This window comes from Rhinopithecus bieti, unplaced genomic scaffold (genome assembly GCF_001698545.2).
Source record: "Rhinopithecus bieti isolate Rb0 unplaced genomic scaffold, ASM169854v2 scaffold_1583, whole genome shotgun sequence".
Taxonomy (NCBI): domain Eukaryota; kingdom Metazoa; phylum Chordata; class Mammalia; order Primates; family Cercopithecidae; genus Rhinopithecus; species Rhinopithecus bieti.
In genome coordinates, this window is record NW_016803645.1 from 2,354,952 (window position 1) to 2,373,275 (window position 18,324).

An 18,324-nucleotide genomic window follows, 5' to 3' on the forward strand; every position below is an offset into this window, starting at 1 on the left:
CCTAGGTTTTCTTCTAGGGTTTTTATGGTATTAGGTCTAACATTTAAGTCTCTAATCCATTGCTTCTTAAATTACCTCCCGAGTCTTTGGCTTGGTATTCAAGGCCCTTGGGCTGTCTTCAGACTGCCTTTACAGTCTTGCTGCTGATTTTACCTTTGTCATCAGCCCAACAAACGGCCTGCTGTTTCCCAAAAGCGTTCCAGACTTTCATGCCCTTGCATCTGTAGGTATAAAGTTTCCCCACTTGCAGGACCACTTGTCCCCAACTCCCACCCCAATCCCACCTTCTAAATGTCTTTCAAAATGGTAGCTTCGGATGTAGCTTCCTTCATGAGAACATCTCTAGTCCTCTAGGTCAGGGTGATTCTTTCCTCTTCTGAACTCTCTGTATTCTTGTAGTATTTCTTTTTTTTTGACAGTTTTTTCATGTTGTTATCATAATCTGCTTTTGATTACAGATTTTGTATAACTGGTTTATTTCTCTGATTATTACATTCTTAAAGTCAGAGCCAGTGCCTGATATCTTCTTGTTTACCCACATCATTTATGACTCTGCCTAGCACACATTTGAACCTAAATAAACATTTAATGGACAGATGGATGGGTGAGTGAGTCATTACTGAGACTTCATCCACAACCCCCACAAATTTCTTGCTCCATAAATATTTTCTCATGTGAATGAGAAATACACTACTTTCCACTTGTCTGGTGCTTTTGCATGGCTTTGAGAAGAATGATTTCATTTGACTCTCACAGAAATCTTGTATGAGTTTTACAAATGAGGAAGTCAGGTTCCAGAGAAATAAACATAGCTATCGTAGGTAGCATTTGCAAGCTGCTTATGTTTCATGAAGAATATTCTTTATGGGATATCATTTGCCCCTCTTGATAAATTTGAGTTAGGCAGCTGATAAATATTTTTGTGTATTTACCATGTTTCAGGGACTGTTACCAATATGGGGGTGCCATAAAGAGCTTTTGAGAATAAAGTCTCCTGGCATCTCTTAATAGCCAAAGTAATCCTCTAGTGAAAGCCTCAGATGTAAGCCATTAGTTTCAGGCCTAGCAGCAGCTGGGGATGGCTGCAGCAGAGCCAGGAAAAGGGGATCTGGGTAAGTTCCTAAAGTATCTGCTATTGTAATCCTAGTTGAAGGAACACAAGAAAAGGCATAGAGATACAAAACTTTATGATGTGTTAGAAAGGAAGGAATCATCAAATGTGATAGCATTTGATTTTAAGTGGCAGCCTGGGGTAAACAAAAATGGAAAATGTGCACCTTGTCCTAATTGCAGTTTATTCATTGTCCTCTAAAATATTTCTGCAATACACAGCCACTCATATTCAGCAGCATATACACTAACTAGTTAGCTAACTAATTAAATAATAATACATAATAAATTAATGTGTTTCTCAGTGTGTGTATGTTTTTATTTTGAAACAGAGTATTGCTCTTGTTGCCCAGGCTAGAGTGCAGTGGTGCGATCTCGGCTCACTGCAACCTCCGCCTCCTGGGTTCAAGTGATTCTTCTGCCTCAGCCTCCCAAGTAGCTGGGATTACAGGCATGGACCACCATGCCCAGTTAATTTTTGTATTTTTAGTAGAAACGTGGTTTCACCATGTTGGCCAGGCTGGTCTTGAACTCCTGACCTCAGGTCATCCACCTGCCTCGGCCTCCTGAAGTGCTGGGATTACAGGCATGAGCCACCACACCTAGCCAGTGTTTTAGTAAAGCTGTTTTTATTAAAAAAAAAAAAAATACAGGGACGCTGAATTAAACTAGATGGTGTCTTCTCCCTTGAGCATCTTGAGTTCTGTGTTGAGGAAGAGGGACAATGCAGTAATAATTCAAACAAATTACTTCAAGGACTGACAAATGCTATGAAGAAGATGAAGTAGGGCAATGGGCTGGAGAGTGGTCAGGGGTTGAGGGTGGAGAGGATACTGCTCTGTCTGCTGTGTCACAGAAGACCCTGCTGAAGAAGTGATATTTCAGTGGAGGTCCAAGCAATGGGAAGGAGGCAGTCCACCCAACATCCACAGGGAAGCCTTTCTGGCAAGAGGGACCAGAGATGTGCTGATGGGACAGAAAGAAGGCCAGTGTGGCTAGGAAGGAGTGGAGAAGGAGGGAGGAGATGCAGGGAGAGGAGACCTTAGGGGTTCATGTGGACCTTCTGAGCTCTAATGAAGACTATGGATATTATTCTACTTAAGATGGGCAGTTACGAGAGGGTTTTCTGCGGAGGAATATTGTGAACTTTTTGTATGTGTTAGCAATACTCTATCTGTGGTTTGGAGGATGGACTGGGGTGGGGTGGGGAGTAGTGATAAGGCAGGAAGCCAGTAGAATGGTACTTGGAGGTAAAATGACTTCTTCAAGGTCACTTGGATACTAAGGATCACAGTGATGAGTAGATCTTCGGTCACCACATTGCCCAAGGTCATGTGGAAGGTCAGTGGCAGAGAAGGAGTATACTATTACAAGGTCTTTTGGTATTTAGGGTAATGCTTCTCCTGGCATATAGGAGAAATACAAACATGATACTTCTGGGGCTTAACAACAATTGACTGGTTTATTTTTTGTTTTTGCTAATATGGCCAATATAAGGAAAGGGAAGCTGTGTACTTTTCTTCCTTTCTTCTCATTTTGGTTTTGTTTGGTTTGGACTTTTTTGTTTCCATGTACTTTGACTCCTTAAGATTTCTATGCTTACTCACTTCTGCCTAATTATAGGCTTTGGGTGGCCATTTTGAACTATTTTTTTACCATGTCGAACTTGTGTTTGAAAACAATTCCAAGAAAAGATTTTAGGGCTAACATTTGAATGAAGCTTCTTCAAGAATTAAAACTATCCTATACAGAAAATAGGAAAATCAATATTAATTTTAATGTAATTTTAATGTAATGTAATGTAATTAATTTTAATGTAATGTAATTTTTGTTAATTTTTAATGTGGTCTCTTAACTAGAACTAAGATTTTTGAAATGTCTTTAATTTCCTCATTTAAATGTAAAATACTTAATACCTAAGTGTTCTGAAAGAAATGAAACCACATACAATTATTAATCACTAACTAAATAAAATAATACTTTCATTTGAGCTTATGAGAACATTTTGTCAGGCTATTTGCATTGTAATTGGCATCGATAACCCCTTGATCCTGGGATTTGGATAAATCACTCAGCAACTTTATGGAGGATTTCAGGGAGCTTCTCCCCCCGAGGCTGAATAACTCTGGGGTGCTTTTCTTCACAAAGCTGATTCTGGCCAATTCTTTGTCATTACTTTGTTACCAATTATGTGTCAAACAAGAGGCAAAAAATGGAGGTGCAAAAAATGATTAAAACCGGCCTGTTCTCAGGTAGCTCATCAAAAAGATGAACAGTCAATCAGTAGTTGCAATCCAGTCGCCCCTTGGTATCTGTGGGGGTTTAGTTTCAGGAACCCCATGGAGACCAAAGTCTGTGCATACTCAAGTCCCACAGTGGATCCTGCAGAACCCACCTACACGAAAAGTCAGCTTTCTGTATCCTCGAGTTTCTCATCCTGCATCCCGCAAATGCTGTTTTCATCCCCATTTGGTTGTGGATTTGGAATCCATGGACACAGAGGGCCGACTGTATTTATTGGAAAAATATCTGTGCTTAAGTGGACCTGTGCAGTTTGAATCCCTACTGTTCAAGGGACAACTGTGTAAGTTGATACACAAAATGACATTCCATCTATTATGATATAAATAAGCCCAGAAACACCAGGCAAAGCACCTACCTGGCTCTGAGACTATCAGAGAAGGCTTCCTGGAGGATTTGGTGTTTGAACAGACACATGAAGGATGGGCTCGTATTTACCAATAGAGGTGGGGTGGAGAGGAGAGACTAGCACTGCCTTTTTCTTCATGTGATCTTCATTGGGGAGCTTTATGAGTATATCGCACAGATGGTTCACAGAAGGCACTGAGCTAAGACTTCTACGCTTGATGTTGGCTATTGGTTTCTCCATAATGTTAGAAATAATGAACCATGCCTTAGCACTACACGGTCTATAAAGTGTGTTTTCATACTGAATCCTTGGAATTGAAACTCCAGGTTCACTTTGATTTATATTTTATCAATCTCTTTTCCAATGAAAACTCCCCCGACCCGAGCATATAGTCGCTTTCTCATTTTCCTTTTCCTCTTCTCCAAGTCTTCTTATTTCTTCTTTCTCTCTCTTTCTTTTTTTCCCCTCATTCATCTTTTCTCCATTTAAAAGTGAAATTTATAAGTGGTGCCTGGTGCCTAGAGAAAATGGATTGAGAGAGCATTTGCACTGTGTTTGAGTAGCACCACAAACAGGATGATACTTCACAGATCCTTCTGATGCTCATTTAACAGGTCTTGATACTTTGCAGAGTTCTGAGGTTCAAAAAACCTCACAGACAGTGCTGTAGCACCTGTGTACATGGTCTCTTGTTCAAACAGCCCAGTTTGCTATAATCTAATTTAAAGTAGAGTCAGCAGGAGTAACAGGAAAAGCTCATGTTTGGTGTTGTTTCAAAAAAGGAAGTTGATCATATAGAAGTTGAGTTTTACTAAAATAGCTCACAATAGGGGAACGTGTCAGGACTGGGCCAGAATGGATATTTTTGTTAATATTTATTTTGTAGATCCTGCTAATGAGTAAACTGTTCTTGCCATTTATTTAGACAATTTGGGGGTAGTGCATTTCCTCTTCTAGATAACTAGGGTTTTATTGAAATTACAGATCTTTGATCTCTTGGTTATTAAAGATCTAAGGGATGTAAGGTAACCAGTTTACAAGATACTTGACATATTCCTGAATGGATTTTTTTTTTATGTCTGTTCCACTATATGATTATTGAGAAGATATGTGTGATTAGTTAGTATCTTAACTAGAGATTTTGATGTCATGCTACTTAAAAGTGTATTTCTTGATTATCTGACAATCCATGTCTAGCATGGAGCTAATTGGGCACACATTGGGTAAATATTGGCTTCTCCCATCAAAACTCAGAGCTCAGAATCTACAAATTTCCTGGGGGCCATATTGATTTGGAAGAAAGTCAACTCTTCTGAATCAGTTGCAATGATTCTGAGGTTTTTGAGGAGAATCATAGTTTGCTCTTTGGCTTCCTCTCTCTATCAACCTTCCTGACACTGCTTTGGAGTTCTTTTGTTTGTTTTTGTTTTTTTTGAGATGGAGTCTCACTCTGTTGCCCAGGCTGGAGTACAATCATGTGATCTTGGCTTACTGCAACTTCCGCTTCCTGAGTTCAAGTGATTCTCCTGCCTTAGCCTCCCAAGTAGCTGGGATTACAGGCATGAGCCACCACGCCTGGCTAATTATTGTAATTTTAGTAGAGACGGGGTTTCACCATGTTGGCCAGGCTGGTCTTGAACTTCTGGCCTCAACAGATCTGCCCGTCTTGGCCTCCCAAAGTGCTGGGATTACAGGCATGAGCCACTGTGCCTGGCCTTCCTTGGAGTTTTGAATGCTTGACGTTGACAGGCATGTCCAATAGGATGATGTAATGCAACTGAACCATAAAATGCCTTCTCTGTCTTATCTGCTGTTGGAGATATAGGGTGATCCACAGAGCACTGGAGTCTAGATTTTGGATTTTATTGGTCAATAAAATTAAAAATGGAGGAACAAGATAGAGTTGCTGAATCTTTATTTTGCTACACAGGACATTAAAAAAAGAAAACTCCAAAGAGACAAAGGCTTATATGTACTGTCACCATTTTTTTTTTTTTTAAAGAAGGCATATATTTCAGCATCAGAATGTAGCAAAGACAAAAATCTCAGAATAAATCAAGTTCTTTCCAAGAGTATCCTTGTTGGTTATATTAGCCAATTTTCACACTGCTGTAAAGAACTACCTGAGACTGGGTAATTTATAAAGAAAAGAGATTTTAATTGACTCACAGTTCCACATGGCTGAGGAGGCCTCAGGAAACTTATAATTATGGAGGAAGGCAAAGGGGAAACAAGGCACATCTTACGTGGTGGCAGGAGAAAGAGTGAGTGAGGTGGGAACTACGAAATACTCTTAAACCACCAGATCTCATGAGAACTCACTCACTATCATGAGAACAGCATGGGGGAAACCACCCCCATGATCCAGTCACCTCCCATCAGGTCCCTCCTTCAACATGTGGGGATTACAGTTTGAGGTGAGATTTGGGTAGGGACACAGAGCCAACCATATCATTGGTGATGTTGCTTTGATGTTTTCTCTCTGTACTGATGAAAATGTCGCCAAGGCTTTTAATGCACTAAGGAATATGTGAGTGATGTTCAAGGGTTTAAGTTCGTATTTTGTTTCTGGAATGGCTCCAGCTTTTGTTCTCTTTTTCTTTTTTGGAGGCAGCGTCTTGCTCTGTCACCCGGACTGGAGTGCAGTGGCATGATCTTAGCTTGCTGCAATCTCTGCCTCCCAGGTTCAAGTGATTCTCCTGCCTCAGCCTCCTGAATAGCTGGGACTACAGGCACGTCCCACCACGCCAGGCTAATTTTTGTATTTTTAGTAGAGATGGGGTTTCAACATGTTGGCCGGGCTGGTCTCGAACTCCCGGCCTCAGGTGATCTGCCCCTCTCAGCCTTCTAAAGTGCTGGGATTACAGGCATGAGCCATCGCACCCAGCCTCTCCTTTTTCATAATTACCTTTCTGGTTCCATCAGTGTGAATTAAGTGATAGATTGCAAATTATATTTTGCTCAAAGTGTAATGCAGTATTCTGAAGGATTCCCAAAAGAGGTCTTTTAAGTTTCTGGGGAGTGTTGAAGAATAGGACAAATCATGGTAAGGAGATTTTTTTCAGATCCTAGAACAGTGAATGTAAAGTTATATAAATCAGTTTTGGAGAATGAAATCCTAGTGTGTGTCAAACAGAAATAAATATCATGCCTTTACCTTTTGACTGTTTTATTATTGGTCACTTTTTGAAATAACACGGGGACACTGTGATTGAAAATGAAAGGTAAAGAATGATGGTTTAATCATGATGTCTTTTATTCTTTTTTTTTTGGTTTTATTTGTGAAAAAAATAGGCTGCACAGCAGGCATCTTCATCCTCACCCAGCCTGAGTGGAACATCGTGTTCTTTCTCTTCCCTGGAAAATGCAATGAAGACACCCAGCAGTTTTCCTTCCTCCTTATCTAAAGAGAGACAATCCTTGCCTGACACAGTTAACAGTTCATCTGCTGCTGAAGATGAGGGACAACCAATAACGTTTGCTGTACAAGTTCATTCACCTGCACCCTCAGAGGCAGGCAGCTACAAGGCCCCGGAAAACAGCTTTGTCACATCAGAAAGTGGATTTTTGAACTCTTTATCTAGTGATGATACTTCTTCATTGAGTAGCAATCATGACCATCTTACTGTCCCGGATAAGCCTGCTGGATCAAAGATCATGGACAAAGGTAAACCAAGAAATTCTTTTTTCTTTGTTAGAGAGTGAGTATTTGTGTGTGTATGGAACTCTGATATTAATTTGTAACAAGAATGGTTAAACTCATGCACGGTGATTCAATACTTAGTCAAGTGGGGCTATGCCCAGATGTTGCTTTGTAGAGGAGTTTGCATGTGGACAACTCCAGCTACTAGGCCACTAATTACTTGCTATAAGTGTCACTAACCAACTGCTTCAGAACTCTAAGACATGTGATCATAAAATAATGATACTTTTCCACCCATTGGAGAAAAAACTTGCCTCTTTGTTTTTGGTCCCACGTCCCATGCACTGGAGCTTGTGGTGGTTAAGTCAGGATTTTGTAGTCTTGTGTTCATAACATCACCTTGATAGTTCAAAATGAGTTTGGAGCAGCCACTTTCCCTGGGCTGTGCCACAGACAGTACCTAATTCTTAGCCCATCGTCTCCTGAATGCTCCTGTGTGGTTAATGGGAAGACAGACAATTTGCACGCACTTTGTGCAGCATTAGAACCTTTATATATAAAGGAGAGCACAACTTATGCGTTCAAAAAACATTTTACGTCTTAACAAAGGAAATAATTAATTGTGTGATGAAGTTGATAATATGAGGTTTAAAAAAATGCTCTGATAACTAACTAGTCCTTATCGTTTATTCAGGACTAGCTTGTTTTTATTACTGTTCAATCATGACGCGTCTTTTCTGATTGTGCGCTATTCATTCTGCTGTAAAACACGGTTACCTGATGGAAGATACTGAGCAGTTAAAGAATGATGAGTTTGGTTTGTATATTTTTGGTGTGCCATTGAGAGAAAGTTGACTTGCTAAATTCCCATAATCACTTGCCAGAGTATCTAATGACACAGATGACTGTTCTCCCCTCTCCTCTAGCCTAGTCAGGGAATGTTTCTTTAAGTTCACAAATTTCAGATGGGTACCCTGCTAATTTAATTTTTGGTACCAGAGTAATTTGGCCAAGGATCACAACTGCAGACCAAGTTTTGTGTGTGTGTGTGTGTGTGTGTGTATAGTATTTTAAAAGTATGTACATTTGAATACTCAACCTGGTAACTAATTTTCTAGGTTACAACAGTTGTCACCACTCTCTGAGGCCTTACCTTAAGATGCTTTACACAGACTTGCCTGGCCTTGATGGCATTTTTCTTATACCCCTCCCCTCTTAGGCCATCTGTCTATTTTACATTAGAAGAACTGGAGTGAATCAAGTCATTGGCAAACCAACCTATTTCTAGAGGTGAATGAGTAGCATAGGGAGGAGAAAAGAAGCCTTGTCACTGAGGAATGGAGAGGACTAAAGATTAGACTGTGAGGAAGAGTAGTCTGAACCCACCCTCAGGTTTGTGAGGTGCTGTCATTTGGACAAAGTATTGAGCTTCATTGTATCTCCTTGGAAACACAAAATTGAGTTCAATGGTGCAAGGCAAAAGGAGATAGATTGAAGCTCAGCATAAAAACTTTTTTTTGATGTGAGCTGTTCAAAATAAAATGGGTTCCTTGGAAAGTAATGCATTTCTTATCACTGGAGTTGTTTACTCATTCTGAGACAAACATTTTCATTGACTATTGATTGCCTTCTTGTTCTTGAAAAGATATACTGAAGAGATAATTTTAAGTATCTTGAACTAGATGACCTCTACCTTGATACTTAGAAGAGACTTCCAGATATAGGACTGGTGGAACTAAAGAAAATAATAAAAAGTACTGCATCTATTATTTTTCTCCTACAAACACTTACTTTAATCATTGGGTCATAAGTAGAAGTAAAAAAAATTTCACACACACACACACACACACACACACACACACACACCCCAAGATGAGCATAGCTTCAAAAACATACTAGAGAATAAAATCCCATTTGCATTCTTTCCCAAGAGATAACCCTGGAGCTTGAGAGTTTTCTTTTAGGACCATAGCCAGAGAGTCATGGGAAGATGCAACAGTCCTTGTTCCTGGCTAAATGTCATTCCAGGATTGCATGTGCTGTAGAGCCTGGCTGGATACCAACAGCCCTTTTAATGTAAGAATGAAGCAACCTGGTATTATTTAGTTTTGAGTTACATGCAGAGTGTGCAGCAAAATCTGTATACTTCTTCAAACAGCTCAATGTGACGGTATTCCTCTTATGAAAAAGGAAAAGAAAATGAAAGCTTTTTTTTTTTCGTTTCTCATTGATTTGTTGGCAGTTGCCATATGTTACAGAATTTTTGCTGATGATTTTCTGCTGCTGCTGGGGATTTTTGGTTAAATTCCCAGAAGAACTGAACCACTTAAAGTCATGTCTATGGAAACAGCAACCCAATCTTTGCTTGCATTTGTGATGACTTGCTGTTGAGTAATCAAATTTCATATTGTGCATTTTTTTTACATGTGTGTTTATGTGTTGCAGACAAAGGTAGCTTTTCGTTTTTGTGACTTTTAAAAGGTAGTGTTTTTGAGTTACTAATAAAAAATTCCTGAAATTCTTGTGTCTGAAATTGTTCAAGGTGCTTTTATGTCAGGGATAGAAGTCTTAACATAGATCAAAACGAGAGTTAGGATTTTAAAAGATTAAGTCCTGGTCTCAAGATGCATTTGCTGGAGAAAGAGGCTTTCATCCTAGCAAAGATTCTTAAAGATTAATACCTGAGTCCTGAAATAAGCAGACAGTACGTATTATAGCCTTCCTTTTATTTAGACAATGAAAGAAATATTTTTGCAGTTAGTATGCAATTAAAATTGTGGTTGCTAGGATTTTATGCTGAATTTAAATACTCTGTTAGACATTTCCTCCTGTAGTGTAAGCTATTAAAAAAATAAAATCAGGGTGTTAATTGTGTCCTATTGCCTTTCTTCACTGAGAGTTCCAGGTTCCAGAGCTCTAGGAATTATTCACTGATCAATTTCACAAAGCATAATGGGAAGAGAGGTGAGAGGGTTAATGACATGTTCATTTCATCTCAATTTTACCCTGTGCTCCTCATTTCTTTTGTTAGAAATTTTTTGAGCCATGACTTATGCCTGTGTGATAGTAAGCCACACAGTGTGTCTCTCCAGACATATGTACAACACACACTACCTGCTGACAATGTGGAGACAATGTCACTTCTACTTAATGAATGGAGAAACCTTACTCTGGATGCTGAAAAGCTGTATGTCAGCGAATAAGACTAATACCCAATTTAATAAGTGAATAAGACTAATACCCAATTTATACAAACAAATTACCAGGTACAAGCACAGCCAGAATTGATCTGGGATTCATGTAGATAACAAGCTTAATTTTTAAAAAAATTGTTAAAGAAGAGACAAGCATTCTAGAGCACGCAGGACATTTCAGGAAAGTGACATCAATGAGCCAGATTTTAGGATTTAAAAAATATTAACAAAATTATACACAATCTGAGTGTGAACCATACTTGAGCTAGCTACTTTGAGTGTTGCTGTTGTAATCATGTAGTATGCCTCCTCAGGAAGTGAGTATGTAATAAAAAATAAGTCCAAAACTGGACTCCATTTAATTTTGCATTATTATATTGTGCATATATCTTTTTTTGAGTACCTAACATACATGTACTGATGTACTTTGTGCTGAAGTGAATAAAATGTGAACAAGAGGGGCTGGGCACGGAGGCTCATGCTTGTAATCCCAGCACTTTGTGAGGCTGAGGTGGATGGATCACGAGGTCAGGAGTTCGAGACCAGCCTGGCCAACATGGTGAAACCCTGTCTGTACTAAAAATACAAAAATTAGCCAGGTGTGGTGGCACACACCTGTAATCCCAGCTACTCTGGAGGCTGAGGCAGGAGAATTGCTTGAACCTGTGAGGCAGAGGTTGCAGTGAGCCGAGATCATGCCACTGTACCTCAGCCTGGATGACAGAGCAAGACTCCATCTCAAAAAAAAAAAAAAATTGTAAACAAGGTACAATTCTGGTCTCAAAAATGTTAACACCGATGGGCTGAGTGGGAGGAACTAGACACATTTAACAAAAGAAAGCAGAGTAAAACAGGTGCCACAGAAGAGATACAGAGCACTCCAGAGGTTTAAAAGAGAACAGGGACCCAAGAGAAGATCTCATCTAAGTGGCAAGATCTATACATCGAGAAGAGAGGCATTGGAAAAGGGGATGGAAAGGACATTTGGTTGAGGTTGAATACTGGGATAGGTGTTCCTTAATTTCAATAGCTAATGGATGACCATTTCTAATGAGGGTGAGTTGGAAGTATGCTTTAGAAAAATTATTTGAGCTGTAGAGTGCCGGGAAGAATAGAATAAGGGGAGACAGGACATGAGGAGGTTTAGGGAGCCTGTGTAGCAGCTGAGGTGGCAGTGGAGAGAGGAAGGAAAGGGGAGACGAGAGGTTCTGCAGCATGCCTATCAGGGTGAAGACTGATCTTGGTTTTTGTATCCTTAACACTTAATTTTGTTCCTAGAACATTTCCTAGTAATCTTGTTTTGTGAAGTATTATTTGATATTGGGAAAACCTTTAATATATGACCATTGGCATCAATGGCATTGATCTCAGGCATGGGTGACTCATCACCTGCTTTCTCTGATCCTGTGTCATGTGGCTAAAGATCTCTATGAGTTGTCATGAAGTCGTGCTGATTAAGTTACCTGCAAATTTGTGTGATTTAACTAGGCCATTCATAGTACTCAGATTTTACATCATCTTTGTTTTTCATCCTACTTCCTACAATTTTTCCTGAAGCTAGGAGTTAGGAGTGGTAGGTGGTGGGAAGTCACTGGGGCAAAGGTATGGGAGATGGTGACAAATGTAATCTAGAATTTGGAGGTATGTAAGCTTAGAGTGGCGATGACAGTTTGAAAGAAATAGGAGGGGTTGAGGAGTTGCAGGGCATAATTGAAAAAGGAAGGTAGTAGGCTCAGAGGAGACAGAATGTGAATAAGGTAAGAGGAATCTTCCACTCAGAAATGAGTAAATGTAGAGGTGAGGATTTTATTTTATTTTATTTTATATTTTAGATGGAGTTTCACTCTTGTTGCCCAGGCTGGAGTGCCATGGCATGATCTTGGCTCCTGGTTCCTGCGAACTTTGCCTCCTGGGTTCAAGTGAGTCTCCTGCCTCAGCCTCCCGAGTAGCTGGGATTACAGGCATGAGCCACCACGCCCGGCTAATTTTGTATTTTTAGTAGAGATGGGGTTTCTCCATGTTGGTCAGGCTGGTCTCGAACTCCTGACCTCAGCTGATCCACCCACCTTGGCCTCCCAAAGTGCTGGAATTACAGATATTAGCCACCATGATTTTAGATGTAAAACAGTTTGAAACATTGAGGAGTGGGTATTAACAGTGATCTGCCCTGGGCGTTAAGTACGCTAGGTGTACCACTGCTCCTGCACAAATTCCTGCCCAGAAAACAACATTTATTATAGATGAAAACTGCATCTGTCATGACAGAAATACGTCTTTGAAGTTTGTCATGTTGGACATCCCTTTTAATACTATGCTACTAGAATTGTGTTTTATCAACAATATTTTGAGCACTTTTTGTCTGTATAGAGTATGGAAAACAGCACTGGAAGAAAAAAATAGGTAGTATTGTCATGTTTGATGCTGGGATCATTTCTAAATTGATGTGGCTTTGAGCCAAAGTGACCTGTCACAGACATCTCCTCCTTGTCAGTCTGGCACCAAAGCAGAAGTGTTTGTTTTGCTTATCATGTGATCGAGTGGCGTAGAGGGTTGGAAAGTTATTAGAGGGGTCTTCAATTTTTCTTCTCTTTCTTATAACTTCTTGTTGTTGATTAAATCCTTGGCTTTCTTTCTTTTTTGATGTTATTGATGTCATTATTATTTACTCCTTAGCAGGAGAGTAAAATTATACGCAGATAGATGTATATTTTTATTTATTTTTAATTTTTTATTTCCATAGGTTTTTGGGGAACACGTGGTGATGTGTGGTTACATCAATGAGTTCTTCAGTGGTGATTTCTGAGATTTTCGTGCACCCATCACCTCAGCAGCATACATTGAACCCAGCTTGTAGTCTTTTATTCCTCACCTCCCTCTTATCTTTTCCCCCGAGTCCCCAAAGTCCATTTTATCATGCCTTTGCATCCTCATAGCTTAGCTCCCACTTATGAATGAGAACATACAATTTTGGTTTTCCATTCCTGAGTTACTTCACTTAGAATAATGGCCTCCAATTCAATCTAAGATTGCTGTGAATGCCATTATTTGGTTTCTTTTTATGGCTGAGTAGTATTCTATGGTATATGTGTACCACAATTTCTTTATCCACTCATTGATGGATTGGCATTTGGGCTGGTTCCATATTTTAGCAATTGCGAATTGTGCTGCTGTAAACATGCATGCAAGTATCTTTTTTCGTATAATGACTTCCTTTCCTCTGAGTAGGTATCCAGTAGTGAGATTGCTGGGTCAAATTGTAGTTCTTCTTTTAGTTCTTTAAGGAGTCTCCACACTGTTTTCCACAGTGGTTGTTCTAGTTTACATTCCCACCAGCAGTGTAGAAGTGATCCCTGCTCACCATGTCCATGCCAACATCTATTATTTTTTGATTATGAACATTCTTGCAGAAAAAAGGTGGTGTCACATTGTGGTTTTGATTTGCATTTCCCTGACAATTAGTGGTTTCCATCACTAACTGAGCATTTCTTGTTTGTTGGCCATTTGTATATCTTCTTTTGAGAACTGTCTGGTCATGTCCTTAGCCCACTTTTTGATAGGATTGTTTGTTTTTCTTGCTAATTTCTTTGTGTTCATTGTAGATTCTGGATATTGGTCCTTTGTCAGATGTACAGATTGTGAAGATTTTCTCCCACACTGTGGGTTGCCTGTTTACTCTGCTGATTGTTTCTTTTGCTGTGCAGAAGCTTTTTGGTTTAATTAAGTTCAAACGTTTGGTTTTCTAGTTCTTTTCATGACTCTTGATATTTACATGCTTCATCATTTCTTCTGTTTCATGGAAATTGTTAATTATACTGAAAAGTATCATATGCATAGAAGCGTGTTCTTTCTCTATCTAAAATACTCCATAAATACACACACATGCATGCACACACAAACAATAAGCATGTGGCCACCATTTGGGCTGAGAAACATAATTAGCCAGCAAATTACTTGTGAGGGTGTGGGGTATTGAGAGCGCTCTCACCCATGCTGAAGAGATATATTTTGGTGGAACCAATTTAGAAAGCAATTTGTCATCATCTAGTAAAGTTGAAGATAGGCATACATCATGGCCAGCAATTCCATTTCCAGGTGTATACCCCTAGAGAAATGCAGGCATAATGGCAGAAACCCCTTGTAATATCCTCTTAATCTAGTTGGAATTCATTTATTTTCATTGTTTGATAGTACTCCATTGTTTTACTATACAACAATAAATGTATCTACTGTTGGTGAACACTCTTTTTTTTCAGTTGTGGGCTGTTATGTAAAATGCTGCTGTAGACATTCTTATTTTTAAATTAATAGGCTTAACTTTGTAGAGCAGTTTTTGATTTATAAAAAAATTTAGCAGAAAGTGCAGAGTTTACATATACCCCCTCCATTCCATACACAGTTTCCTCTATTATTAACACCTTGCATTAGTATGGTTCATTTGTTACAACTGGCAATAAATATTCATACTTTTTTATTAACTAAAGTCTATGGTTTACATTAGGTTTTTTTTTTTTTTTTTTTTTTTTTTTTTTGAGGCAAGGTCTCACTCTGTCACCCTGGCTGGAGTGGAGTGGCGCGATCTTGGCTCACTGAAACCTCTGCCTACTGGGTTCAAGTGATTCTCCTGCCTCAGCCTCCCGAGTAGCTAGGATTACAGGTGCTCGCCACCATGCCCGGCTAATTTTTGTATTTTCAGTGGAGACGGGGTTTCACTGTGTTGACCAGGTTGGTCTCAAACCCCTGACCTCAGGTGATCCACCCTCCTCGGCCTCCCAAAGTGTTGGGATTACAGGCGTGAACCACTGCGTCTGGCATGGAGTTCACTCTTTATGTTGTACAGTTCTATGGGTTTTCACAAATGTATAACGTCATGTATCTACTATTACAGTATCATATAGACTAGTTTCACTGCCATAAAAAACATCCCCTGTGCTCCATCTATTCATCCTTCTACCCTTCCTCCAAGAACCTGACAACCACTCGTCTTTTTTACTACCTCTTTAATTTTACCTTTTCCAGAATGTCACATAGTTGCAATCAAATGGTATGTACCCTTTTCAGATTGGCTTCTTTCATTTGGTAATATGAATTTAAGCTTCTTCTAAGTCTTTTGTGGCTTGATGGGTTACTTTTTAATCATTGAATAATATTCCATTGTATGGATGCATCACAGTTTGTTACTCATTCACCTATTGAAAGACATCTTTGTAGCTTCCAAGTTTTTAAAATTATGAATAACCCTGCTAGAAACATGTGGGTGCAGATTATTGCATGGATGCAAGTTTCAACTCTTTGGGGTAAATACCAATGAGTACAATTGCTGGATTGTATGGTAAGAATATGTTTAGGTTTATAAGAGATGCCAAACTGTCTTGCAAAGTGACTGTACCATTTTGCATTCCCACCATCAATGAATGAGAGTTCCTGTTGCTTTACATCCTTGCCAACGGTCGGTGTTGTCTGTGTTTTGGATTTTCGCCATGCCAGTAGGTGGGTAGTAACATTTCATTGTTTTAATTTAGAATTCCCTAATGACTCATGATGTTGAGCATCTTTTCAGATGCTTTTTTGCTATTTATATGCCTTCTTTTCTTTAATATAAGGTGGCTGCTCAGAATTTATTAATTTTTGTATATACTTTCTTTGGTGAGGTATCTGTTGAGATCTTTTGCCTATTTTTTTATTAGCCTTTTGTTTTCTTTTGAGTCTTTGTATGTGTGTGTATATGAATGATATTTTTAACGTGAAACGACATTTTATTACTCTACATGTACAAGTTAATGATTTTTGCTTATGTGATGTTGGTGGCAGTCATATATTTTGTAAGTTTTTGGGACCAGATTCAAACTGGGTCAATATAAGTATAGGAAATACATGAGAGCAGAATATTCAGTTTGATGATACATTTTTGTCTACAAGATAGTTTATAGTTTGTTTTTTATTTTTATTTAATTTCTTACCTATAATTGATAGGTAAGATCAATTACCTATAATTGATAACAGTTTGTTTTTTATTTTTATTTAATTTCTTACCTGTAATTGACCTAAAATAATTGTACATATTAGTGTGGTACAGTGTGATGTTTCTTTTTTGTAATTTTATTTGAGACTGAGTCTTACTCTGTCACCTAGGCTGGAGTGCAGTGGTGCAATCTTGGCTCACTACAACCTCCGTCTCTCAGGTTCCAGTGATTCTCTCGCCTCAGCCTCCCTATTACAGCCACCATGCCCAGCTAATTTTTGTATTTTTAGTAGAGACAGGGTTTCACCATGTTGGCCAGGCTGGACTCAAACTCCTGACCTCAGGTGATCCACCCACCTCGGCCTCCCAAAGTGCTGGGATTACAGGCGTCAGCCACCACACCCGGCCCAGAGTGATGTTTCAATGCATGAATATATTCATTATACTAGTATAATGATCACATCTGGGTAATACCATATCCATCACTGTAAGCATTTATTATTTATTTGTGGTAACCACATTCAAAATCTTCTCTTCTAGCTATCTTGAACTATATACTACATTGTTATTTGCTATCGTCTCTCTATTATAAAGTCCTTTATTTGTGTGTTTTGCAAATATTTTCTTTTAGTCTCTGGCTTGTCTTTAAATGTTCTTAATGAAAATTCTCACATAACTATTTTGGTCCACATATGCCTGTGTTTCTCTACGGGTATATACCTGGAAATGGAATTGCTGGCCATGATGTATGTCTGTTTTCAACTTTACTAGATGAAATTGCTTTCTAAATTGGTTCCACCAAAATACATCTCTTCAGCATGGGTGAGCGCTCTCAAAGCCCCACATCCTCATTGGTAAAGTTGGGTTTCTAAAGTTTTGCAAAATTGACGGGTGGTAATCTTGATTATGGATTAGCACATCTAAGAGTGTTTATTTCACTCTTTTACCCATAGGTGTATTTTTGTTTTTCCAATGGATTTCTAGGAATGTATATGTTCTGGATACTCCTTCATTGTCAGTTTAACATATTGCAAATATATTTTCTACTTTTTTACTTCACTTTTCTTGTAAAGTAGTATCTTTTAATAAGTAGAACTCAGTTTTAAGGTGATTAAAATGATCTATCCTTTCCTTTATGGTTAAATGGTTTTTATGGTATTGATTAAGAAATTTCTCCCTACATTGGTATCTTCAAGATATTCTTCCATGTTTTATAAACTTTAGTCCACTTGGAATTATTTTGATGTGTTCCATGAATGAGATACAATATCATCTTACTCCATATGCATATATAATTTTCCTAGTATCATTTCTGTACATGCCATTTTTCTCCCAAACATCCACGTAAGTCTCCAGTGGGCTATTTTTTCTACCCTGGCTCATACCATTCTTTTTACAAAATAAGTTTTAAAATCTGGCACACGTTTTCCTACTTTGTTCTTTTTTTTAAGGGTGTTTAGGATACTCTTGGCCATTTTAACCTCCATATACCTTTTAGAATTGCCTGTGAAATTACCCACACATACACACACATGCACATGCATGCAGACACACAGTCTGTGGGAATTTGACGCGAATTCGGTTACATTTTTAGATTCAATCTGGGGGAAACAGAAATTGTTATAGTCTAAAATTTTCCAGTACTTGAAATTGGTCTCTTTACCTCTCTCCATTTATTTGTCTTTCTTGCATCTTATAATAAAATTTCACAATTTATATTTTCTATTAAAAGTCTTGAAAATATTTGTTAGATTTAGTGCTATATATT

At 38.7% G+C, this 18,324-nt stretch overlaps 1 protein-coding gene across 6 annotated transcripts in view; it reads left to right on the plus strand.

The window, feature by feature from the left end:
- IPCEF1 (interaction protein for cytohesin exchange factors 1) overlaps positions 1 to 18,324 on the plus strand; it is a 217,360-nt gene that overhangs the window by 167,986 nt on the left and 31,050 nt on the right. For all 6 annotated transcript variants that reach the window (XM_017892162.1, XM_017892181.1, XM_017892158.1 and 3 more), the window contains one exon: positions 7,055 to 7,427. In XM_017892162.1, the coding sequence (XP_017747651.1) occupies positions 7,055 to 7,427 (373 nt within the window). The remainder of the gene's footprint in view (positions 1 to 7,054; positions 7,428 to 18,324) is intronic.